Raw genomic sequence first — 26,223 nt, 5'->3', positions numbered from 1 at the left:
ATGTTTATTATTTTTGAGAGACAAAGAGAGACAGAGCATGAGTGGGGGAGGGGAAGAGAGGGAGGGAGACAAAGAATCCAAGGCAGGCTCCATGCTCTGAGCTGTCAGTACTGAGCCAGATGTGGGGCTCGAACACACAAGTTGTGAGATCATGACCTGAGCCGAAGTTGGACACTTAACCGACTGAGCCACCCAGGCGCCCCTTATGATGTTTAACATTAAGCAAACACACCTTGATTTGCCAAACATCTTTAGAGTGAACTTAAAATACAAGAAAATAAATGGAACCTTGAGTAAGGTGCTTATTTTAATTATGCTGTATTTTAATAGATATGATTACAATCTCATTATAAGATTTTTTCGTAAGATTTTTTGAAAATATATTTATCAGAATTCTTTATAAATTTATCAGAATTATTACAAATATTATTTGTAATAATAAATTGCTTTTGTATAGCTCTTTACCACTTTCAAGATACATTTGACCAAGAACATTTGATTTCCACATTGAATGGGAAATGGAAAAGGGTGTGTGTGTGTGTGTGTGTGTGTGTGTGTGTGTGGTGTGTTGTTTATATATATGTGTTGATAGATATGATATGCTCTTGGATCACTTGGTCCAAGATTTTCCTTTTACTCCTGAGGAAAATGGAGCTTGTGATCACTCACATACTTAGAGACTGGACAGGAAAAACACATCTTTTGACTTTCAGACTGGCCCTCTATGCCTTCTTAGTAACCTGATTCCCATCTCACTGACCAGAAGACTGAGGTTAAGGTGTGGGAGGGAGTAGACTATTAAACAAATAGCTTCATTGAATCATGCCTGCTGATATCCACACCCTTGTGCAGTCCTCTCCCACATCAACTTTAGCCTTCAACACGTGACTAGCTTTAGCCAGTAGAACATCAGCAAAGTCAGCAGAGGCTCCATAAGCATCTGCAATTGGGGCTCAGCATGCACCACTTTGGCTAACCTCCCTGAAGAGGAAAGACTATGTGAAGAGAAACAAGTTCAGACTCCCCAGCTCCCATAACTGAGCCCAGTTTCCAGGTGACCTATCAACTAAATGTAATCACATGAATGAGCCCAGGCAAAATTAACAGAACAATGAGAAATAGAAAATAATTTTTGTTTTAAATTATTAAGTTTTGGGGTAGGTTGTCATGCAGCAAAGGATAACCAATACCCTAGAGAAAAAAGAGATTGGCCCACGGCAGTCATTCTCCAGCTCAAGAGCAGTATTCAGAGTCGACCATCTCACACAAAATTGGAGAATGTCTTGGTGAACAGAGCTATCCTTGACTTGGAAATTGCAGATTCCAAGTTCAAAATTCACTCAAAATCTCTGTGATTAGCTCATCCAACTGCTTACCAATTTTTGATTCTCATCTTATGCAATACACTCTTCCCCTCAAAGCCACTGGGTATGCCTGAGGGTGGAGGGACTGCCACTACTCTCTAGACCAACATTAGTGGTGACAGCTGCTGAGACATCTTTGTACAGATGGAGTAAAGGACAACCAGAGAGACAAAGGCACTTGCCTCGATCACAAGCTGTTGGTACAAGGGACAGGACGTGAATCCAGGTCTCACTCCAAAGCCAATTATCTTTTGGGTGATGCATGCTACTACTAAGCTCCAATCCCAAGGTGTAGAGATAGTGATCACATGTCTTCAAAGACCTTTAGGTGAGCAACAGAGCCACAATAGGCGTCTTGCACGGACACGTATTACAGTATGAATTAATTTATTTTTTCATTATTGTCTGAACAGGGTCTGAGACAGCAGAATCATGGATTATAGATTATTTCATTTGTCTGGATACATAGAACTAGCTATTTATCAGGCATTATTTTAAAATCTCTGGGGTTTTTTGTTGTTGTTGTTTGTTTGCTAGTGAAGTCTTCAAATTCATCTATACTGTTTAAAATAACATTAAAATTTTTGCAGCAGAAATTTGTTGGCTTATATGTGGGGGCCACCAGGGACCTCCCCCCCCCACCTCCCCGCAACAACAACCACCACCAAGGAACAAAGAATTACATTTACATTTGTCAAAAAGGAGAACTGGGTCACCTACCATCACTAAGCTCTCTCCTGAACGGATTAGTAGACAATTAAAAGTGGTTTGGCAATGCAATTTGCAAATGGATGGTGCCACAGAAGCACATGTTCCACTTTGTGGGGGAGTGGGTGGGGAGAAAAAGAAAAAGAAAAACAAAGGCTACAAATTTTAATCATAAATCATGCTTCAGTTTATTCAACTGTAATAATACTATTCGTTGGCTCATTATGAGGTTTCATACAACCTTGAAAACACTGATCACGCCTGCATGACGTACAGCATGGATTGTTGGGTCTGACATGTAAACTAATTATATCTGATTTTAGCTCTGCCTTCAGCCTGTTGGGAAGGCAGATAGATACAGCATTCACCATGAAGCCTGGAATCCCCTTGCTTTGCTCAGTTACTGAACAAGCCTGAATGTTGTCAGAAAGAGGAACAATTGGAACCAGGAGATGGGGAAAAGCTGGTAGTACTTCCTAGGAGTGGTAACTGCTACAATATTACAAATGTATACTTCCAAGAGTTAGTTGTTTTGAAGCTAAAGGAAGAAGATAAAAGTGATCAACAAGTCAGAGAGTTCTATCAGAGAGTAGTTCCTGCTGCTATTTATTGGATGCTTATGCAAGAGGCCAATCCTTTTTCATACATTATCTCATTTCATTTTCCCAGCAAGCCTATGACATATTTGTATTATCCACATTTTATATAAGAGGATGTTGAGGCCAGTTAAGTTCAGAAACTTGCCTAAGGTCACACAGCATAGCTGGGACTAGAACCCATTTTCTTTTACTTAAGCCTGTGCCCTAAGCCACTCAAGTAAACTAAGACCCAGGGCAAGCCAAGTGGCCAGAAGCTCTTATAAACTCAGTTTGGCAACAAGTGGGCTCTGAGGCCCTCTCTAATATGCTTTTCCAGCTGTATCGGCAAGTGATTCAATGATCTCTGCTTCGATTTCTGTGCTTCTCTGTGAGATAGATCAACGTGGCAAGATGTAACCTCAAGAAAAACAGCTCAGTGTGGCTTGGGCACCCCCGAGGGCTCCCAAGATATGTTTCAGGGTCCACAAGGTCAAACCTCTTTTCACAATACTAAGATATGTTTCCTTCTTTTACTCTCATTTTCTCATGAATATAGATAGAATTTTCCAGAAGCTACATGAAGTGTGATGACACCAGCACTCTGATGGCTAATGGAATGTGTCCTTGTGTTTCAAAAATATCAGTTGTAATTTCTAATATGGTCAACATAAATAAATAAATAAATAAATAAATAAATAAATAAATAAAATCCTCGAAAACAAAAGTTTGTTGGGGTCCTCAATAATTTTTAAGAGTTTAAAGAATTCCTGAAGCAAAAAAATCTGAGAACTACTGCTCGAGATCATGTGTGTAGGACCAATCAAAACAAAATAGTCTGAAATGTTAAATACTGGTAAACAGAACTTAAAACCAAAAAGACCTGTTTTGCTTTTGAACAGCTGATTACTAAAGTGATTTTTAATTCTTTGAATGAGCAGAGCCAGCTGACTCACACAGCACAGGAAGAAAGAAAGCTGTTTGATCGTGGGTTAACTCTTGCCCAAAATCTTTAACCATGGGTGAAGAGCCCATCACTCAGGGGGTGCAGCTTACATCAGGGGAGAAAATGTATTGATAGAAAACTGCATTATAATCATACCTCAGTTGGCAACCTGTCCTGGCCACACCTTCCTCATCAACAGCTGAGTGTCAATACCAAGTCCTTTGAGCCGATCATTTGCCTCTGTACATCAATTGCCAATGCAACTGAAGACTTTCTATTTTTTAATATTTATTCATTTTTGAGAGACAGAGAGATACAGCATGAGCAGAGGAGAGGTAGAGAGAGAAGGAGACACAGAATCTGAAGCAGGCTCCAGGCTCCAAGCTGTCAGCACAGAGCCCGACTTGGCGCTCAAACTCACAAACTGTGAGATCATGACCTGAACCAAAGTTGGATACTTAACCGACTGAGCCGCCCAGGCCCCCTGAAGACTTTAATATAAACTGAATATGATGTGCTAGACAGAAAGATAGGGCATGAAGAGGAGAGAAAACAACCAATATTGATCATGCCCTCCTACAAACCAGGGGCTTGGTACATATTATCTCATTTATTTTACACAATAATCTACTGAGGTACATATTATTAGACCCATTTTGGAGATTAGGAAATGGAAGCTGAGTGGCTAAATTAGTTATCGAGGTTCACTCAAGACCAAGTTCCAAGACTAAGGACTAAGCACACCCAAGACTAAGGACTCATCCACTGTGCTGACATTCCCAAACCTAGCTGTGCATCAATCATTTGGAAAGTTTCCAATTTTTCACATTTCCTGGCCCTACCTTGAAGATTCTTTCAGTGAGTCTGGGTGTGACTTCGTAATTCACAGAGCCCTACCAACTGTCGACTGCTACCTTGGCTTTTATATAGCTATATGATTAGTTGGCTGAATGATTTCACATTTGAAAGCCTTTTCCACACCGGCACTACTGGTTGGCTTTCTTTTCAGGGCCCTTTTTTCTTTTCTCGAAGAAATAGTATTTTTATTATACAATGAGAATTGTTCTTTACCCATGACTAACTGGAGATGAAGCCCACAGAGAAGCTGATGCAGAATGCTCTTCCCAGCTCTAAGCAACCATGCATACACCTTTCCCAATTCTCTCCCAGCAATTTGCAGGTCCTTGGTAAACACCTTTAAATTAAATTGAAATGTGATCGCAGATAATCCTCATAACTCTATTAAGCAGGTTTAATAATTCCGAATGTGGAATGTGATGGCTGATGGGTTTTCCACAGTAAATAGAACTGGAATATAAATGCTTATCAGTCACCAAAATCTGGATCAGCAACCCAGTGGTACTGACCTGGAAAAGGCTGGGTACTTTGGATTCTGCTCAGAAGAACTAAGGATTGCACAGAGCCCCACTGGGAGTGGGCAGCTGTGGCCACGTGGTCTCTGGTAGTCACATACTCCCTTTGTAGTCTCTTTTGCGGTCTATGACATCATTAATGGCCACTCATATTCTCATACCAAAGAGGACAGGTAATGGGGCCATGTTGACAAGAGCTATCATCCTAAGAGTAGTCAAGCCAGCCAATGCTGCTGCTTCTGAAATCCAGCCGCAGCTGGAGAAAGGGAGGGCAGAGGCCTGGGTGGGACAGGGCCTATGGAGACACAAGAGGGGAGGCCATGAGAGTCCCTGTGTTTCCTCTCTTAAAATGTCTGACAACCTGCAGTGAAAACACCATCGCTTTATAGGGAAAAACAAAACAAAACAAAACAGACAGCCAGGAACAGGGTAGGTGCTGAATTTAGTCCTGTAGACTTCCTATCTCAATTTCTGAACAAAGCCAATTTAAAAGTCGCTGATTTAGGACCGAATCCTAAATTATGGTGATTCATGATACAAACTCAACTCTGATTGTAAGAGCGAGGTGCCTTCTCAAAAAAGTTATTTAGCCAGGAAAGTTACAGAAAAGAGCCCGTCTCCCCACTCAAAGAAAGGGACAGTAATGGGAGAATTTTACAGAGTCCAACCGAAATGCAGCCCCTCAGTGAGGAGGGTCCATGAGTTAGGGTTTTATGCTAAAGCTGAGGGGCCACTGTGACAAGGGACAGATAAAGTACATTTTCATGTACAAGCCACCCTCAATTTTACCTCTGCAATAGGGTCCACTCACTTCCCAAGAATAAGGTAATAACCCAAATTCTATGGAACAATAGAAAAGGATAAAATGGCAGATCTTTCACCAGTTAGAAATCGCAGTTTGGCAAGGATTGAACACGGGGCTATCTTTTGCTCCCCACAACCCCAATCTAGCTAACACCTTACATTTGGGCAGCATTTTCTAGATTCCAACCCTCTTCACATTTACAATCTCCCTAGATCCTCGACCCCCACAACAGGAGCAAGCAGGGCAAGGATCACTAGCTCGACTTTGCAGATTAGGAAATTATTTTTTAAAAGTTGTCTGAGTGGTTGGAGCCACAAAAAAAAAAAACCATCCAAGGCTGTTAGAAACTTTTGGGACAAATGAGGAACTTCTCAGTTATTTTTTTGTCTGTGTGACTTCTTTTCCAGTGTTTAGTCAACCCTAAAATATTTAGGTTTTCTTTCTACCAGAACACAATTATTCCTGGCTACCTTTCACTTGCTGCTAGGATTTCTTTATCCAGCCTACCCTTCTAGGCTCCTTTTCCACACGTGATGTGCATACAGTGGCCCGCATTTTCTTAGTCGCCTGATCCCCTACACATCCTATTTGCCTTTCCCTTCTACCTAAGGACACATTTTTCTTCTGCTGCTCTTCATGTATCCCTTCGGTTCATTTCTCTTATCTTTCACCAACTCCTCTAGCTGCTGACTTGCTAGGCTACCTAATGTATCTCTCTACTTTCAAGTCTTAGTCTTGCATCAGACACACAAAACCCTGCAGTCACAACAAAGGATGTGTGCGTTTTTTAGGACCACTTTACAAACTGATTTGGCAGAAAGAAGGGCACTTTACTGCATACTAATAATGCTTTAATAACATTTTCCTGTCACGAGTGCTTGGGTGTTAAAATCAGTGGACTCCTGAAACCACACAACACCCTTTGTGCACATATATAAAAAAATAATGTATTAGTGTTTCATTCAGCTAAGTGTCTTTGGCACGAACAATGATATCTCCAAATCCAGGTTCCTTTTTTCTCACCCAATTATTTTTCTTGTCTAGTAAATCTTGCTATTGTGTAATAAACTTTTTGTATTGGTAAATGTGTTTCTATATTTGTAAAATAACTGTGGCACAAGGGTCTGGTGCTTTCCTTAAGGAAATGAAAATGTCTAAATAAAATAAACATTAGCTCTACATTTGGAGGATTTTGTCCATTGCGTTTATTACCTGGCAAAGGGCCTGATGTTCTATAAAACCTACAAAGAAGTGGCGCCTGGGTGGCTCAGTCGGTTAAGCGTCCGACTTCGGCTCAGGTCATGGTCTCACAGTTCGCGGGCTCGAGCCCCACGTCAGGCTTTGTGCTGGCAGCTCAGAGCCTGGAGCCTGCTTCAGATTCTGCCTCTCTCTCTCCCACTCTGCCCCACCCCCTCACATGCTGTCTCTCAAAAATGAATAAATGTTAAAAAAGTTTAAAAAAACACACAAAGAAGATGTAAAGAGGTGTAAAAAGTTAATAGTTGAGATCAAAGAAAATGTTGTCATTTCAGCTCCTGGTATACAGTAGGTGCCCGATAAGTCTTTGTTGAGAAAATATCAAGTTCTAACCCCACTCCATATTCCTTTACTCCTATTATGTTCTACAATCTGAGAATTAGGAAATTAAAGGGCATTTTATATAACCATTAATCCACATCGTTGTGGCTAAGTAACATTGAACTAAATGACTTAGAGGACTTTTTCTAGGTAGATGAATCTATAATTATAGATAAGAAAATGGAGAAAAAGGAAAAACTTGGAGTACTGCTGGCTAATGGTCTTATTCCTATGTGTCTCTAGTAAATCATGATCATAGACCATGGAGATTTCTTAACCAATCCAGAGTTCATACTGATTTCACTTCCAGGTGTTTAATAGACATCAGGAACTTCTCTGGCCTTTACCTGTTCAATTTTTCTCTCTGGAAAAGTCATTGTTAAAATCTGTTTCTCACTATATGTTTCTTATGGTCTTATAAATACTGATCAAGGACAATAATAGGAGGATTAGCAATGAATGCGGGGGGGTTGGCAAGTGGAAAGTATAATTGGAAGAACAGTTGTGTGTAGGTTCTTAAGTCAAGATATAGTCCCTATATCTTTGCTCTACAGACTTCATCCTATCTTTTGGGGCATAATATTCCTTATGGTAGCTTCGCTACTCAGGCTTTAATAAAAGCATCATTTGAGTTATGATGTGACATATTTTAGCATTCTTGTTGCCACCAAGGTACATTCTTTTGAATGCTTGCTAAGGTCCTATCTCTAGATAAGCAAAGTCTCCTACTTTTGCTTAAATTCCCCTAAGTGGATGCTATACCCAGTGTACGAGGGATGAAAGGAAGGAATTCAGTTTACCAGCAGGTTTAATAAGCTGTTGCTACATTAGGATACTAGAGTTGAGAGTAAGCTTTCGGAGACTCCCTGCCTCAGCTCCAAACTGATCCAATGTCTGTTAACTTTACTGGCTCCGATCAGCATATGGATAGAAAAGACTAGTACGTGAATCACTGACAGTCAGTCCTGGTTTTGCCAAGATGCAGCAGCAAAGCACTCTCATTTAATCATGCAAAATGACATAATGCTTCTTTCTATTCTTTAGTCCTTTCAATGATTTGGGACTAAATCCTAAAATTTCTAGATTCAGGACGAAAGGAATAAACAAAGGTGGCTGAGAGGTAGACATTAATAATACAGACCTTCTTTGTCATGATTTTGTGGTATACTTCTATTTTGATAATGCCCGAACCATCCCAAAACAAATAAGTGACCAAAATAAGTTTGAGAGAAGGAAGTAGAGAGAACAGTAAGTTTTAAATTGGTCTCACTGGCTCTGGCACAAATCCCCTCCTTGTCCTGAGCCTAGAGCCTTTTTGCTCAGCGATGGTGCACTGTATACAGTGCTATCAGTCAGACCATAATCACAAGCAGCCACTGGAAGGAACAATTAAAACTCCTCAAGCCCTTAGCCTTTGATCTTGACAAATTAAACACTAATGACACATTCTTTTTTTTTTAATTTTTAATTTTATTTTCAAGAGAGAGACAGAGCACGATCAAGGGAGGACACAGACAGAGGGAGCCACAGAATCCAAAGCAGGCTCCAGGCTCCGAGTTTGTTGGCACAGAGCCTGATGTGGGGCTCAAACTCACAAACCGCGAGATCATGATCTGAGCTGAAGTCGGACGCTCAACCGACTGAGCCACCCAGGCGCCTCTAATGACACATTCTTATTAAGAATTCTCATTATAATAAAGCATGAGTAGAAATGGGAGGAATGACCTGATCATAGCCCAACTTCCCCATGTATGAATCAGTGGGGGTGTTCGATGTCCAGGAATCTACTGTGGCCGTGTGACAGAATGGAAAAAAGTATGCATAGTTTGCAAGCAAAGAACCAGAGTATGAATCTTGACCTCACTCATTTACAGGTTGTGTGATCTTGGAAATTGTCAGACTCGGCCTCCTATAAAACAGGGATTTGGAATCACCACTTCACATGCTTCACGGGAGGCACAGATGAGAGAATGTTCACAAAAGTTCCTCCTCCACCCTCCACTATGCTGACTGGTGATGTTCGTATTGGTGCCAGGGGGCAAGGTCACCAGCCACGGCCAAATCCCAACTAGTACACAGCTCTGGAGGTTGAAGGCCCTGGGTATGGCTGGTGCACAGACACCCCCATCACTCATCAGTGGGGACCTCAAACCCCAAGGGAGGCAGCTGGGATTCAGCCAAGAAGGCTTTCATGGCTGTTACTTCTCTATTACCTGTCTGACTGGCCAGGTGCAAGGTCAGGCATTGGGAGGGAGCACGGATTCACTTGGTCTTCACCAACTTATGTAGAACATGGTATCTGACGCCAGAACCGTGATTCTAGTTGCACTGTTAAATTCAAAAGTGAATCCAACAAGAGGAAAATGATTTTAGAAACAATCAGGTTCGGGTGTCCATTTTGAAATGGAATGCTGTCCTCTTTTCGTTTTAGAGTGACAGGGTAATGGTCAAGGAAATGGAATCTAATAGAGGTTTTATGCTGACAGCTCGACTGGGGCTCAGGCCCTCTCACTATGAGGATGGCTGGAAGTAGAAAGGCTCATTTTACCAAATTCCAAATCCAAACAGAAGAAAAGAGCTCAGAGGAGTTCAAGGTGAAGGAAACAGCAGCCCACTTTTCCTTACATGCTCTGCTTTTGTCCTTCACACACTTCACACTTGAGGGAGAAACTAATGACATTGACCTCGGGCCCCCATTCTGCCCGGCGGTGCACACAGCTGTGGCAGGCGGTCCCCGAGGGCCCCTGCCCGCTGCAGCACGCACCGTTAATGTGGCCAAGCCAGCAGCTGACTGAAAACAGTGGCAGGCAGGCACTAGGCACACGACCCCTGACACTGCGGGCCTTTTTTTCCTCCTCTCAGCGAGCAGCCAATGGGTGGGCTCTCTCCACCGGCTGCCATGGCAACGAGAGAAGACTGCACTGCAGTGCCCAGAACAGATGTCACATGAGCCAAGATGAATGTGGTGGGGGTGGGGAGCATGTGGTGGGGGTGGAGGGGGATAGGGGAGGCATTTGGAGTTAAATGGTCCCACCAGAGGGAGTGAGGCATATTTTGAAGTAAGTGCAAAGCTGTAACAGCTATTTTCTTTCTTTTCCCTGTCCTTTAAGTTCTAAACACACATGCACAAACACGAATGTCCTTTTATCTCCACTACTGAGGTGCTTGCGGCTCTCTGGCTTTCATGGCAAACATGAAAGCTCTGATTTCTTGAAGCCTAAATGAACATCGCCTTCACTGCAGAAATGCAAGCGGGCATTCTGCAGCCATTTAGGAACAGGCTGGGAAGCTCTGTGGAGGGGGATTGGGGAAACTTAGAACCACACGGAGCCGAGATAAAATCCACAGGAATTTTAAAGGCAAACGCACCGCCTCTGTAGGCAAACAACAAACCCTGTTTCACTCTTGTTACCACCAACATGCGAGGGCTCCTACTATCCTCCCCCACGGGTAGTTTCTCTGATCTTACCATTCCTAAGGCCATTTTATATAGACTAAACCAGGGCAAGCCTTACAAATCTACCTGCTTGAGTAACAAAGGCTCTTTTGTTGTCTCTAAAATAGATCCTATTCTAGATAAAATACTGTATTTAAAATGTTTCCACTGCCTTCCGCTTATCTGCCACTGAAATTAACCAGTAGAGTGTGAGCATGTGGGTGCGCGGAATAAACCTATATATTAGTTGGTAAGATAAGAGGGGATATTAGTGGCAGGCAAACACAAGACACTGCAGGCCTTTTTTCCCTCCCTGCTTGCAGCCAATGGGCAGGAACCTAATCTCGTTCCTGTTATCAGACCACATGTATCAGGGAGGCATAAGGGACAAGGTATAGATCCAGTCTTAATCTGACAGATGAAATGCACCGAATGCGTCGGAGGAAAATGTTGCTGAGAATTATTTTGCACTTGTGCTTAAGTCCCCTGACAAACATTCATTCACAGGGTGGCTGCTTTGTGCAATGTGCCACAGGGAGTGTTGCAAAGGATGCCCCACTTATAATCAAGAGTGAAAAGAAATGTGGAAATGCTTGTAATGGGTAAGATGAAATAAGTGTAGCAGGCAAAGCATGATGTGAACCTGGAGGGAGGCAGGCTCTGAGAAGCGTCCTGGGGTGTGGGGAAACGAGACAGCTTCTTCTGTGATACACACTCAACACATACACCAGATCACAGGATGCCTTAACACCCTAAGAAGTAGTCGCTATTACCCTAACAAATCAGGAAACCCTAGCTTCGAGAGGTTGGCAGTCAAAGGTCATATCGCAAGCAAGCAGCAGAACCACTGGTGATCCATGTCAACCACCCACTTCCACGGGCTTTTGCTCTGTCAACCAATGAGCAGAAGTGACACCCTGTTGCAAAGAACGCAGCTGTGGATGTAGGCACTATATCCTGGTCTACGCAATGGCGTCCATGAAGTTGTGGACTTCAAACACTCGCCGCTTGTTTCCCAGTACATATTAAAATAAACATGCAACTATTAAAATTGAAGAGGTTCATCTAGATATACCTTAAAGTAATCCTGTATAACACAAGGGATACATATGTCACACTTTGAGAGCCCCTGCATTTTCCCATGCTGGCCTTGAAAGATGAGGAGTGTAACCCGTGGAAAGTGTGAGTTCACTCAACTCTCGTCCTATGTAGGTCACGGTTATTTTGCACATATACCTCCACTGAAATGAAAATGTCTTCTTGGTCCTCACAAGAATGCTTTCTTCTCTCATTATTCTGGCCAGTAAGTGGAATCATAGGGTTCTTGCAGTGCACTTGAATGAAATGCAGAACGTGAATGAAAGACTGATGGCCCAGCAATGCCCAACAGTCAGCATTGCTCCTGGAAGCTGCCACCACAAGCCCAACTCCGCCCTGGGGGCCGCAACTTCCTGCCACTGCAGCAATGGGCCAGAACCACCAGAGGGCAGTAACACAACCAGATTTTTCATTTGGATCCAAATGCGGATGCACACAGTTTAATAATATGTAAAGCCCATTATTACAAGCTTTTCCTCTCCCCACCCCCTATTAATGAACAAATGCCCAGGGGTAATGCAGATATTTCAAAATACAGTGCAAGAAAGGGCAATCTGTACTCATACACAGGGAGTCTAACACACAGTGATAAGTGGAAATGAAAATAATCACCCAGATGCAACTAAACCATTAAGGCTAAAGATTTAGCTGTCTCTATGGCTGCATACATGGAAATATAGATGCCTGCCTCCCAGAAATGGGCATTTTTAAAACATTTATTTCATAAGTTCTTATTAAGAATTCTTAATACCTATAATGATAACTGCAAAGGTACAAGAGGGGTGTAAGAGGAATTTCATCTTTACTGCTGGGCATACAAAGGGGGATTCTTCTCTTTGACTAAGGTAAGTGAATGAATTATTCAGGGTCTTTCCATGGACATTTAAAACCCATAACTCCACACTTTAAACAACACCACAAATTTAAAAAGAAGAACAACAACTGGCTAATCCCCAAACTATAAAATACCCACTCTATTCAGGGTCCTTTGATGCAGAGGAATGATTTTTGATGTTTTGTAAAAGCAGAATCGTTTAGTGCAGTTACTGGTTTTAACATCACAGCATACAGCATACAATAGAACGAGCAGGGATACTCCTAACCATGGATAACCTACTCATTTCTCTATAAACAAAGACACAGAAATAACCTTGACACTTTCTCAATTCGTGACAGAAAGGAAGATTCTCTGATCCAATGTTTTTCACAATGGTTTGGAATTGGGGGGCCTTTGGAAAAGCAGAATGAAGTCAGCCTCATCTCTGGAGTCACCCCATGAAACCCTGACATTCGTAAACTGCTTGACAGATTACCAAATACCCCCCACACACACACACAATTTGAGCAAGGCATTCATAATCAAATGACTCTAACTCTGGGGCACCTGGGTGGCTCAGTTGATTAAACATCTAACTCCTGATTTCGGCTCAGGTCATGATCTCATTGTTCGTGGGTTTGAGCCCTGCGTTGGCTCTGCACTGACAGTGTGGAGCCTGCTTGAGATTCTTTCTCAATCTCTCTCTTTCTGCCCCTCCCCTGCTCACGTCTGTGCTCTTTCTCTCTCAAAATAAATAAGTGAATATTAAAAAATATATAAATAATAAAAGTACTATCTAGGTCACTTTGAAAATGTGAATAAAGCCTTTTGAGCTCCGGTTTCTTCCTAAGGCAGGTAGGAGAACAGATCCTGAAATACCTCCCAGTATAAGGACAAGGGTCACTTGTGTAGTATGACACAAAGCACTGAAAACTCAAGATTTATAAGGAGTTCTGTTCTTATTCTCCTCATTTTATAGACAAGGAACTAGAGCTGTAAAGACCTGTCCAAAGTCACGGTTGGTAAAGGTAGAGCAAGGCTGCCGGGTGTTCTCATCCAAAGCTGTGGTTCTTCCCACCCCTCCAAGGTAACTGTCAGCTTAGGCTGCTGTAACAAAGAACCACAGGCTGGGGCACTTAAACACAACCTTTATTTCTCACAGTTCTAGAGGCTGGGAAGTCTCAGATGGAGGCGCCAGCAGAGGAGATTTCATTGTGAGGACTCTTCTCATGACTTAAAGACAGCCTACCATCTCATTGTGGGCGCACATGACCTCTTCTTTGTGTGCACGTGGAGAAAGAGAGAGAGAGAGCACTCCAATGTCTCTTCTTTTAAGGACACTAATCCCATGGTGGGGTTCCATCCTCATGACCTCATCTAACCCTAATTACTTCCCAAAGCCCCATCTCCAAATTCCATCACACTGGGAGGTTAGTGCTTCAACATATAAAGTCTGAGGAACACAAATATCCAGCCCATAACAAGGGGTAACAATGGGCGTCTTTATCCTGCTCCATATCTTCAGTTCAGGACAACAAATATTTGCTACTAGGTGCCAAGCACAGTACCAGGCCTTAGGGGAAACAAGGGTGACTAGGGGCCCCCAAAGAGTTTAGTGTTAGGACAGTTCTATGAAATGTTCTACAAGGGACAGCATTTATGACATAAGGACTTTTGTGACCGTGTATAGCATAGTTTATTATAACGAACTTCATGAGTTCCTTCTTCAGATAGCTATGTTTGAAACAACTGTAATGCAAATATGGCAACTAATCAGTACATAGTTAATATTTGATAAGGTAATTCATGTATTAATTTCCTGAGGAAGATGGGGTCAAACAAAGAAGGAAGGATATTTTCAAATTTTCAGCCTTATAGAAGCTTACAAGGAAACAAAGGATCTGTACCTCCTGGTAGGGAATAATCAGATCCAGTTACAGGATGATGATTATAGCATAACTGGATATTTATTGAATATATTTAACTTCTTCAGTTGAGTTGACATAATTAAAACTGCTTTCTGGGGACGCCTGGGTGGCTCAGTTGGTTAGGCGTCTGACTTCAGCTCAGGTCATATTCTCGTAGTTTGTGATTTCGAGCCCCGTACAGGGCTCTGTGCTAACCGCTCGGAGCCTGGAGCCTGCTTCAGATTCTGTGTCTCCCTCTCTCTCTCTGTCCCTCCCCACTTGCACTCTGTCTCTCTCTCTCTCTCAAAAATACATAAAAATTAAAAAAAAAAATACCTGTTTTCTGGATTGGAAAACTGAAGGGTCTCAGCTTCAATTAATATATATTGGCTGACTACTACATGCTAGCAGTATGTATGTGTGCTAGTATGCATGATGGATGTATTAATTTACTTATATAAATATTCAGTCCATAATAAGGAGTATTTTACATATATATAAAGTCTCATTTAATTCCTACAATAAACCTTTGAGGAAATTTTGTTAGGTAATTTAAAATGAAGACCAGAGAAGTCAAGGACTCGTTGATGTTAAGTGACTAAGAGAGTACTAGAACATTCTTGCCAACCATTCAAACATTATTTTGATTACTTACACACACACACACACACACACACACACACACACACACTTTTGTCCCCAAAATCTAGCTCCTAGGATTTTTTTTTCTTGTGTTATTTTTGGTCTGTTAGTTTATTTTGGTAAGTAGTATAGGGGTGAAGTTGGGTCTTTTTTGAAGGTAGATATATTTGAAAGGGGAAAAGCTTATGTGAATGTCTATCTCCCTTCAAAACTAGACAGGGACCTTAAGAAAGAGATCAAGCCCCATCCTCTCTGGAGAATTGAGTGTGTTCTGTGTTTAGCTCCGGGATCCAGAAGAACCCAGATGGGCATTCACTCAATGAACATGGCTTAATTCTCCTGAGAAGCCCAGAAGAGAAGAGCTCCCCGTTTCAGTCTCCCATTTAAGGCTGGACACGTGACAGTGGTAATCTGGAAACCAAATCTGGAGACTGTGGAAGGCTAAATAATAGCACCTCCGAATGTCGATGTCCTGATCCCTGGAACATGTGAATGTTATTTTATATGGCAAAGACTTCAGAGATGTGATTAAACTAAGGATCTGGAGACAGGGAGATTATCTCGTATTATCAGGTGGGCCCTAAATACAATCGTGTCCTTATAAGAAAGAGGCATAGGAAGATCAGACACACAGAATAAGAGGAGGCAATGTGACCATTGAGGCAGAGAATGGAGTGATGTGGCCACATGCCAAGGAATGTCAGCAGTCACTAGAGGAGTAGAGTCAAGAAAGGGATTGTCCATGAGAGCCTCTGGAGGGAACACAGCCCAGATGAAACCTTGATTTTGGTCCAGCAAAACTGATTTCAGACTCCTGGGCTCTGGAACTATGAGAAGATAAATTTCTGTTGTTTTAAGCCACCAAGTTTGTGGTAACTAGCTGCAATGGCCATTTGTAACTAAGACAGAGACAAAAAGCCAGAGATATGGCAAATTAGAGAAAGGAAGACGGTTTTATGTACCAACCACTGACTTAATCTTACCAAATATTGTTTTACGATGTGACATTTAGTAATTTCTTCTGTCAAGAGAGTTTTCAAGATAGGTTTTGGGGTCAAGAACACTATGGTTAACTCAATAATTATTTCCTCCTGGCATATAACACATACTAGACAAAGCAGCAATTCCTCAAACCTCTAAATTTGGTCTATTTGTGGAAACGGTGACTCTGCATTAAGAACTAACTTTGAAATACAAAGAAACATAAAAACATTTATTATAATGTTCACTGAATAGCCGTAAAATTTTCTATGAGTGAACATGGTTCTCATCCTAAGTCCCCAGAATTCCAGAAGTTCTTGAGCTTTATTAGAAGGTATGGAGCTCTGAGCAAGAATTGTATGTTAATTCTTAGATATACCATGGTAATTAGGCACTCTGATTAGAAGATGTCTCATGGAAAGATGGCAAAATGATTGTTTGGATTTCATTCTCAATGTAGTAGGGAAACCAGAGATGAGTTTGACACAGGGCAAGGAAATGACTGGAATTAGATTTAGGAAGTCGCTCTGGCTGACCTGTGTGGGTGGCTAGTAGTGGAGAGGTACACAGCCCAGTAGTCTAGGAACAGATAACAGTAGCCCGGACTGACAGTGAATATGAAAATGAGCGAGAAGTAGGCACAGGAGGGACATATCTGAGAAGCAGACTGTAGGTTAATCTGATTAACCAGAGGTGAGGAGTAAGGGAAAGGGTGAATCAGTGAGGACTCATAGAGATCTTGCTTAAGCAAGTTAGAAGATGATGGCTGGGAGGGCAGGCAATGGGTTGGGGGCGGTGTCAGAAAAAAGCTGTGGGGCTTGTTATGGTGTGGGGGGAGGGGTGGGAATCAAGCCTCCCAGTTTAGGAAAGATTATGCTGACAAGTAAGGAGAATTAACAAGTAGGCAGTGGAATATGGGGATCTATAGCCCAGGGAGTAGTTCTGGCCCAGAAATTTTGAGTCAGCAGTATAAAGATGATGGCATTTAAACTATGCTAGAGAAAAGAAGCAAAAATTTAATTGGTAGCACAGGTAGATAGGTTATTTGGAAACGAAATCTGCTCCCTCTCTCTCTCCCTCTCTCTCTCTCTCACATGCACACACACTGAGCAGCCAAACCACAACTTGTCAGGGCTTAACTGGAGAGCATGGGCAGTCACTGACTATCTGGCTATAGCCTAAGTGCTCAGGGAAGAAAACTGAATAATCAGACCTGAAAAAAATTCTACTATGATTTCAAAATTTGGGAAAGAAAATTAAATAATCAAAGCTGAAGCAAACCTAAAAAATGCTGGTGTAATCCAATCATTGCATACTGTTTTTAATCTTTCACTTTGAGTACTTTTCTTTAAAATGACACTATATGGAGTATAGATGACAGATGACAGACTGCAGGATAACTGAAATTTAAGATAAAATATGGCAAATACTTGGAGATTATAGCTATGTTGAAGATACAGATGAATGGATAGGTGGGTGGGTGAGTGGATGGATGGATGAACAAACAGACTGAGAGACTGATAGAAACAGATTTTAAAACACTATTTTTATATTTGGCACATGGTTGATAATTTAGCATTCACCCAAAAAGGTTATCCAGAGGAAAGGCTGTTCATGAAGTTTTGAGAGGTTGAGAAAGAGATAGGTCATGTGACCAGGAAAACTATCTTCAGACTTTTTAATTCTCTATCAAATTTCAAGAAACAAAACTTATCAGTGATCAAAAGATTTGATTCCTAAATGAGGAAGAGTTGCATTTTCAGGATATGAGAATTGCATCTGAACACCCACCTCCCCCACAAGAGGCCACGTTTCAGTTTGGAATATTAGCACATGTCATGACAGGTCCACTTGGGAGATAAGCTGTCTATATTTGATAATCCAAAGGCAATTAATAATACATTAGATTATCTCCACTTAAGACCATGAGGAAATAATTCCATCACGAAACTCAAGGAAAAAAATATGAAAATGCAGTTAAGAAAAGCTAATGTAGTCTTCACCCCCCCCCCAAATTTTGTGCGAAGTCTTCAGCTCATGAAGAACATGAAGCAGTTGTCCTACTCTGTGAACAGAATCCAGCACTTCCAAGGTCAATGAATCCAGTGTGATGTTTGATTTTCACTCAGATCCCCTTCTGTAAGATTTTCCAGACTCCTTTAAGAATGAAAACTCACAAACTTCTTCAGCCATTTTTCCTTTCCTAAGGTTGTTGGTGAGTCTGGTATCTACAACCCAGCCAACTTTGCAGAAAACCACAGTTTAGATCGAAAATCACTTTGGGTTTCTGGCTCATCAGCAGTACTGCACATCTAATTAGCTCAACAATTGGTCCCTGTGATAAAATCAGCTAATTTTATGTTCAAATGGCTGCTCCGTGGTAAGCAATACTGTCACTCTAAACTCCAAGTATAAAGAAGTTGCTGAAGAAGCTGGTTACTAGGGGGTCACTGGGGGCAAACTAGTGAAGACTATTAAATTAGTAACCTAAGTCAATGTTATAGTTAGTGCATAGGGGTCCCACCAGGACTCAAATAAGATGAATTCCCAGAATGTAATGACAGGGCTGGAAATGCCAACTCTTAAAGGGGAAATGAGTGTACATAAAATGCATGGAATGAGTCATGTGCAGAATCTTCCAATCTCAGAAATAAACCTATATTTTTGTGATGAGATTACAAATCCTAGACCTCAGTCTAGTACTGTTAAGAAATGACTCTCCCTAGATTAAACACCTTGTTGTTTCAGGAATTTGTGCAAGGTTACCTTAGGTAGAAAACCCAGGAAAGCCAATTCCAGGTTCTAGGAGTCAACTCTTTAGTTTTCTCCTCTCCTTTACTCACCTGTTAAGGCAACTGGTGATATCTGAGACTCTCTTCCTGCTTTGTGGGATCTATTAGCAGCCACATTTACTTTTAAAGGTAAATTCAAAAGCACAGATCAAGTTCTTTATGGTGCAAAAGCTAATTATATCACCTCTCACATGCACTGCAAATTAGTGATTTTTTTTGGTGTGTATATTATCAATTATACCAATTGAATGGACAGTTAGAAATTTATACAACTTTCAAAACTAGGAACAAGAAACACATGAATATATACAATTCTACATAACGGTACTAAGAGATACATGCATACCTATATCTAAACATATCCATTATATTTATGTATGTATATAGATAAATAGAGTCAGAGATATACAAATGACTTCATTTATATAAAGTGTTTAAAATAGTAATGAGCATGGAGTAAGCACTCAGTTTGTTCTGGTGTTGCTGTCTATCAGCAGCAGCAGCATCGTCATTATATAGCTACATACATATACGATATGTAAATATATACACTACACATGTAATGGTATAGTATATAACTATCTGCTTGTAACAGGATGTCTGTTGAAAAATAAAAGTCTTTTTCTTTCTCTGCTCTAACAGAGGTGCCAGAAAGCACAAAATCATGGTAGATCATCCTCAAGGCTTTGTAGTCGGTCAGCTGCCTGGCCCGGATGAGATGGAGTGGCTAAAGGACCCTCTGTAGACGGTCGCATCAGCCACCTCTCATGCACCAGCTCAGATCCTCTCAGCCTCAACTGTCTCTCCTCCAGTTCCCACTGCAGTGCTCAGCTCTGGATGGACTCTGATTAGTTTTATGCAGGTGAGCCCTCCAGCGATTTGTCTCACACTCATGCCATGTGCCTCCTGCCTCCTGCCTCCTGCTGCAGGGACATAGTCTCCTAAGTCCACCCACGTGCGACCCAGAAGCACAGAGTGAACCCGTGGGGAATGGCATCCAACAGACATATGCTTCCCTTCTTCTTCCAGAAGGACTGGTCATTTCACAGGGACCAAACAACCCATCACTGATAGTACAGACCGAGTTATATTGGTTCTCCCTCTTTTTCTTTTCCAGGCCCCCCGCCCCTTACTCCTCCTCCACGGCACCACACTCCCAAGTAAGTCCTCACACACAAGCCTTTGCCACAGGCTCTGTTTTCCATGGGATCTGGACTAAGATAAAAATTATAGTGGTCACCGAGTGCAGGTATATGCAATTAGCCCTACTGTTCACCAAGGAAGGTGACACAATGAGGGCCTTCATTCTTGGTTCCCAAAATGGAAAATGACTTGACCCCTCATGGTATAGATCTGAAAAGGGGGAAAGGAGACAGTAGTTCCTGGTGCTCAAGGTGGGACAGAAGGATAAATCCTGACCCAGGACTCCTGGGCAAGGACTGTATCAAGAATGGAAAGACACCTCTGCACTTGACTGAGCTCAGCCAAGGTCCTCAGGGTTGTGGCTTTCAGTATTCAGCTCTTTCTTATGGTGACTGAAAGGAAAATTACCTGACCCTCATGCTGTGTATCTCCAAAAAGAAAGGGAGGGAGCAGTTCCTGGTGCAGCATCTCTGATGGCCATGAGGACTGTGCTCCATGGCAGTCCGATGCTCTTGCAATAAGCCAACACAACAGCAGAAGGCTTGGAATCTTGAGTCTTCAGCCAGGGAGCCAGACTGGCATGCCCCATGCTCCCTTCAACATAGATACACACACCCCTCATAGACTGCTATGCTATCTAATCAGGTAGCCACTAGCCACATGTGGCTATTTAAATATACAATTAAATTAATTAAATTAATTAAATTAAAATAAAACAAAACACTCAGCTCTCAGTCGCATTAACCACACTTCAATGTTCAATAGCCACATGTGGCCAGTGGCTATTGTACTGGAGAGTACAGAAGAGACCACTGGCCATCATGGCAGAAAGTTGTACTGGAGGTGCTGGTCTAGAGTCAAGACTCTCTGGGTTTTAGCCAGTTAGCCAGGAGACAAGTACTGGACTTGCCACTCATCTATCGGGGGATGCAGGACCACTTTTATTTATGTGGTAAAATAAAAGAAACATGAGAGTATTTGTTCTCTGAGTTGATAATAAAGCAATTATATGTGGTTACATTAACAGCAATGGATATTTGGATACTGGGAGGACAGAAGACCCCAATCTTTATAAAAAAAAAAAAAGACCCTACTTTTAAAAACCAAGCAAAAATGTGTACATGTATGTGTATCCCATATGCTTAGGTACAAAACACCCAAAAAGCATGTGGTTAGAAAAACTATCTAGAATATAACATTAATATTCCCCAAATCTACAAAAATAATGGAGAAGTTATTAAAAGTTTATTAAAATTTAATATCTAAATTTTAGTTCCTATGTGTATCAGTTATCTAAATCAACATGGGCTCCACTCACAGCTAAGGGTAAGAAACTATGTTGGGGCAGAAACCAAAAAATCATGTTAACTTCTTCATCATCACCTGGAAGGCATTGACCTTTGGAACTTAAAATCCTCACTGTGAACACCAGAATATCATGTCATTTGCCTGCCATAGGCATTTCCCTACCCAACCTCTCAAATGTTGGTATTCCACCAGTCCTGAGCCTTCTCCTCTCATCTCTTATCACTTCCCCGAAGTGACTGTACCAGCAACTAGGGCTTCACTAACCAAGTTGATAACTCCCAATAATAATAAGGGCTACCATTTGTTGAGCACTTATTATGTGTGAAGCCATGTGCCATATAAGCATTAACCCAGTTAACAGTCACAACAACCCTCCTTGCAAGGAAGGAACAGCCCACGCCTTCTCCTAAAAACCACCTGGATGCCCAGATCACAGGTACCTTAAACTCCACATGTTCAGACTTAACTTACCTTCACAACAAATCCACCTCTGCACCTCTATACCTTCATATACAATATCACAAGCCAGAAACCTATAAATTACCCTGGACTCCTCCCACTCACTTTTTCTCCACTTCTAATCAAGTTCCAAGATCTATTATTTTACTTCCTAAATATCCCTTAATCCACTCTGACTGGCAGCACCCTAGAGAAGGCTCCTATTGTTTCTGTACTAGAGCCCTGCATCAGCTGTCCGACTCATCTCCCTGCATTTGGTTTGTTTTTCTGTAATTCTAGTTACTCTACTGACTTAACATTATGACTCTGGGCATCTGAAATATGAGGATAATAATGAGGTCTCTCATCCTTATAGGTTTGTTTGAGTTAAGTAAGACATACAGTTTTCTAAGTGACTTGATAAAAAGCTCCACAGCTGACATATGAATTGAGACTATTTGGTGCTAGAGGCTACATGCTTAACCACTACCACATATGCCCAGGTAAGCCCACGATTATCAGAAAAGTCATGATGAAAAGAGACATAAGAAAGGATAATTTGCGGTGAAAAGCTTTTGAGAATGGCAATATAAGTGTACATGAATTATTCCAAAACTTAGCAACTTAAAACAACAAAAGCTTATTATCTTGTGGTTTCTGTAGCACTGCTTAGCTAGGTGCCTCTGGCTTAAGACCTTTCATGAGGTTGCAGTCCAACTGTCAACTGGAGATGCTGTCCCACCAGTAAGCTTGACTGGGGCTGAGGAGCTTCTAAGCTTACTCATGTCGTTCTTGGAAGCCTTTGCCCCTTGCCACAGGGACCTTTACACAGGGCTGCCTCACAACATGGCAGCTGATTTCCCTTAGGGCAAGTGATCCAAGAGACAATGAGAGAGGGCCTCCAAGATGGAAGCCCGGATCTTTTAATAAACTCATCTCAGAAGTAACATCACACCACTTCTGTCATTCATTGGGAGTGAGTCATTAAATTTAGCCCACACTCAAGGAGAGGGGTTTACACAAGGGCAGAGACCACTGAGAGGCATCCCAGAGGCTGCTGACTATTATCCCCAAGCAGACATCATAGCCCTGGAGGGAGGAGGTGTGCTGAAAATAAATAAGGCCTTATCAGCATCTCCCTTAGCCTTCTCTGCTTTCCAGAGTTGAACTGACCATGAACTTCATGTCCTGCTACTTTTTATCAGTAGATACACTCTTGTCTCTCTCTCCTCCTCACTGCCACCTTGCCATCATGGGGGTTAGATGGAGATCCCACAGATTGCTGGGAACTGTTACATATCAGACTTTTCATATTAATACTAAAATAGACCAGCATTACAGTAGCTAATGGCCTCATTTTAAGCATAAATCTAAATCAGAAAATATAACAATAATTAAAATGTAAACAATATCACAAAGTTCTAAGAATTAAAGCAACTCAAGTTACTTTTAAAAGAAACCAAAGCTCTACTGGATTTTTTTAAGTATTATACAATAGTAAAAATAATTATTTCATGATGTAGTATCTATATTTCTGAGAAGTGTTTTTATTATAATTTAATCTACTGTTACTAGCAAGAAAGAATGAGTATTCTGGGTTTAACCATGTTCCCCAAAAAAGATAAGTTGAAATTCCACCCCCCCACCCAGTATCTCAGAATGTAAGCTTATTTGGAGATACTGTCTTTACAGAGGTAATCAAGTTAAAATGTGGGCATTAGGTTGGACTATAATTCACTATGGCTGGAATTGTCAAAACAAGGGGAAATTTGGACACAGAAACAGATATGATAGAGGAAAGACAATGTAAAAAAGACACAGGGAGAAGACAGCCATCTATAAGCCAAGGAAAGGGGCCTGGGGCAGAGCCCTCTGTGGCAAGCCTCAGCAGGAACTGACTCAGCAGAGCCAGCACCTTGATTTTGGACTTCCAGCCTCCAGAACCATGAGACAATGCATTTCTGTTGCTTAAGACACCTAGTCTGTGGTAGTCTGTGGTACTTTGTTACAGCATCCTGAACAAATAATTATAGACAGAAGAAAGAAAAAATGAGATCCAGCAAGAGATAGAGGCAGAGAGAGACAGAGAGAAAAGAAGATACATGTTCATCTGGATGAGTTGATTTTATGAGAAATGAACAAGGGCCTACTCCTAAAATATGATGTAGCATATTTATAGAGCAGAAGATGACAGACATTTCCAAAAAGTATGTAAATAGAACAGTGCCAGGTGAAAACAACCAGACTCTCCCTCTACAGGTGGGGTCTGACTTGGTGGGGACCAACAGTGGGCATCTGGGAGCAAGAGGAGATCCTACCTTCTGGTAGTCTTCTTTAGATCTCAGGGCCACCTCCAGGTGCTTGGTAGAGGTTGGATAGATGGCTGAGCGGTATTGAGAACCATGGTCATTGCCTTGGCGCATGCCTGGGAAAGTGGAGATCAGAAAGGATTACTGGAGTAGACTGAGCAACAAGGCCAGTGTCACAAGTTTTCTATGATTCATGTACTAAGTGCTTGTTTTTTTTTTTAATGAAGTATGGTTGACACACAATGTTATATTAGTTTCATGTATAGAACTTAGTGATTTGACAAAGTCTTAACCTTATGCTACACTCACCACAAGTGTACCTACCATCTGTCATCATACAACACTATTACAACACCTTTGACTATATTCCCTATGCTGTACCTTTCATGCCCTTGACTTATCCATTCCATAACTGGCAGCTTGCACCTCTTCACCACTTTTCACCCATCTCCAACAACACCTCCCCTCTGGGAACCATCAGTTTGTTCTCTGTATTTACGGATCTGTTTCTGCGTTTTGTTTGTTCCTTTGTTTTGGTTTTTAGACTCCACAAATATGTGAATCATACGGTTTTTGTCCTTCTCTGTTTTACTTATTTCACTTAGCATAATATCCTCTAGGCCCAATCCTGTTGTCACAGATAGCAAGATCTCATTCTTTTAGATGGCTGAGTAATATTCCATTATATCTATCTATCTATCTATCTATCTATCTATCTATCTATATACACACACATATATACACATGTGTATATATGTCTGCGTGTGTGTGTATATAGTGTGTGTGTGTGTGTGTGTGTGTGTGTGTATATATATATATAACATTTATCCATTTATCCATCAATTAACACTTAACATTGCTTCCATATCTTGGTTATTATAAATAACACTGCAATAACACAGGGGTGCATATATTACTAAGTGCTTGTTTTAATTTCCTCTCGACACTACTCTCCTTAAACAAGCATGAAATATATCTGTTTTGCTTTGCTTATTTTAATTACAACAAATATATTTGAACTTAGGTAAGTTTATTGTAGGTCTTAGATCATAGTAAATGCTCTACAAATATGTATTTTTCTATGCAGATATTTAAATCATAACCTATTCCATTCATCACTTGCAAAGCATTGTGCCACACATTATTTCTTTGGATCCTACTGAGACACCTGTGTGGCAGGTACCATGGTCCCTCACTTGGCAAATAAGGAGATGCCTATAAATGATGAAATAACTGAGGCTCAGTGAGTTTGAAGAGTTCGCCTAAGGTCATCCATCCAATCAAAGGAAAACGTGAGCCTTTTCCTTAAAGGAAAAGAGGTGAGCCTAGCCCATTTTCCACCCCTTCGCAGCAGCTAAAGTGTAGATAGTGATCAATTTCTAACTGAAAAATTTAGTCCCCAAAGTTAAACAGCCACAGGCTTACTATAGATCTCCTATAGATTTCCATGCTGTTGTCAAAATGAACTTCACACATGTTTACTGCATTATTCAATTATCAGTTTCAGTTTTAAAAGTGCCCCAAACTCCTCTGACAGAAGATTCAATCTTCCAAAAAGAATGGCTTTGGCTTTGTACTTACAGATGTTAACATATATGTGAATTGCCTGGGGATACTGTTAAAATGCAGATTCTGGTCTGGTAGGTCTATGGTGAGCCTGAGTGAGATTCTGTATTTCCAATCTGCTCATGGGTGGTGCTGACCACCAGACGGCATTTTGAGTAGCAAGAGTTTAGAGTTTGCTCAGATATTTTCAAGGTTTTGTGTAACACATCAGCAACATTTTTAATTCCAATAATGTGTTGAGGAAAACCTGACTCTGCCGTTTCTGAGGTTTGTAGTGTACAATGCTTCCTCCACCTGCCCCCAATTCTCCCGGGATGCACACACTTTTACACTGAACTCCTATCCAACCTTCAAGACTTAGTTGAAGCATCTTCACTCGACAGAAGTTTCCCTGAGTGTTCCTTACAGCTGTGCCAATCACTGACTCCTTTGGGCAG

The 26,223-nt window shown here is 41.4% G+C and overlaps 1 protein-coding gene across 5 annotated transcripts in view; it reads right to left on the bottom strand.

The window, feature by feature from the left end:
• MSRA (methionine sulfoxide reductase A) overlaps positions 1 to 26,223 on the bottom strand; it is a 449,572-nt gene that overhangs the window by 83,549 nt on the left and 339,800 nt on the right. For 4 of the 5 annotated variants that reach the window (XM_027069623.2, XM_027069606.2, XM_027069614.2 and 1 more), the window contains one exon: positions 24,230 to 24,336. The exons of the other annotated variant lie outside the window; for it this stretch is intronic. In XM_027069623.2, coding sequence (XP_026925424.1) covers positions 24,230 to 24,336 — 107 coding nt within the window. The remainder of the gene's footprint in view (positions 1 to 24,229; positions 24,337 to 26,223) is intronic. 5 annotated transcript variants of the gene reach the window in all.

Source organism: Acinonyx jubatus, chromosome B1 (assembly GCF_027475565.1).
Source record: "Acinonyx jubatus isolate Ajub_Pintada_27869175 chromosome B1, VMU_Ajub_asm_v1.0, whole genome shotgun sequence".
Classification (NCBI taxonomy): Eukaryota; Metazoa; Chordata; class Mammalia; order Carnivora; family Felidae; genus Acinonyx; species Acinonyx jubatus.
Note: the sequence above shows the minus strand (reverse complement) of the source record. Positions and strands in the feature narration are given on the sequence as shown.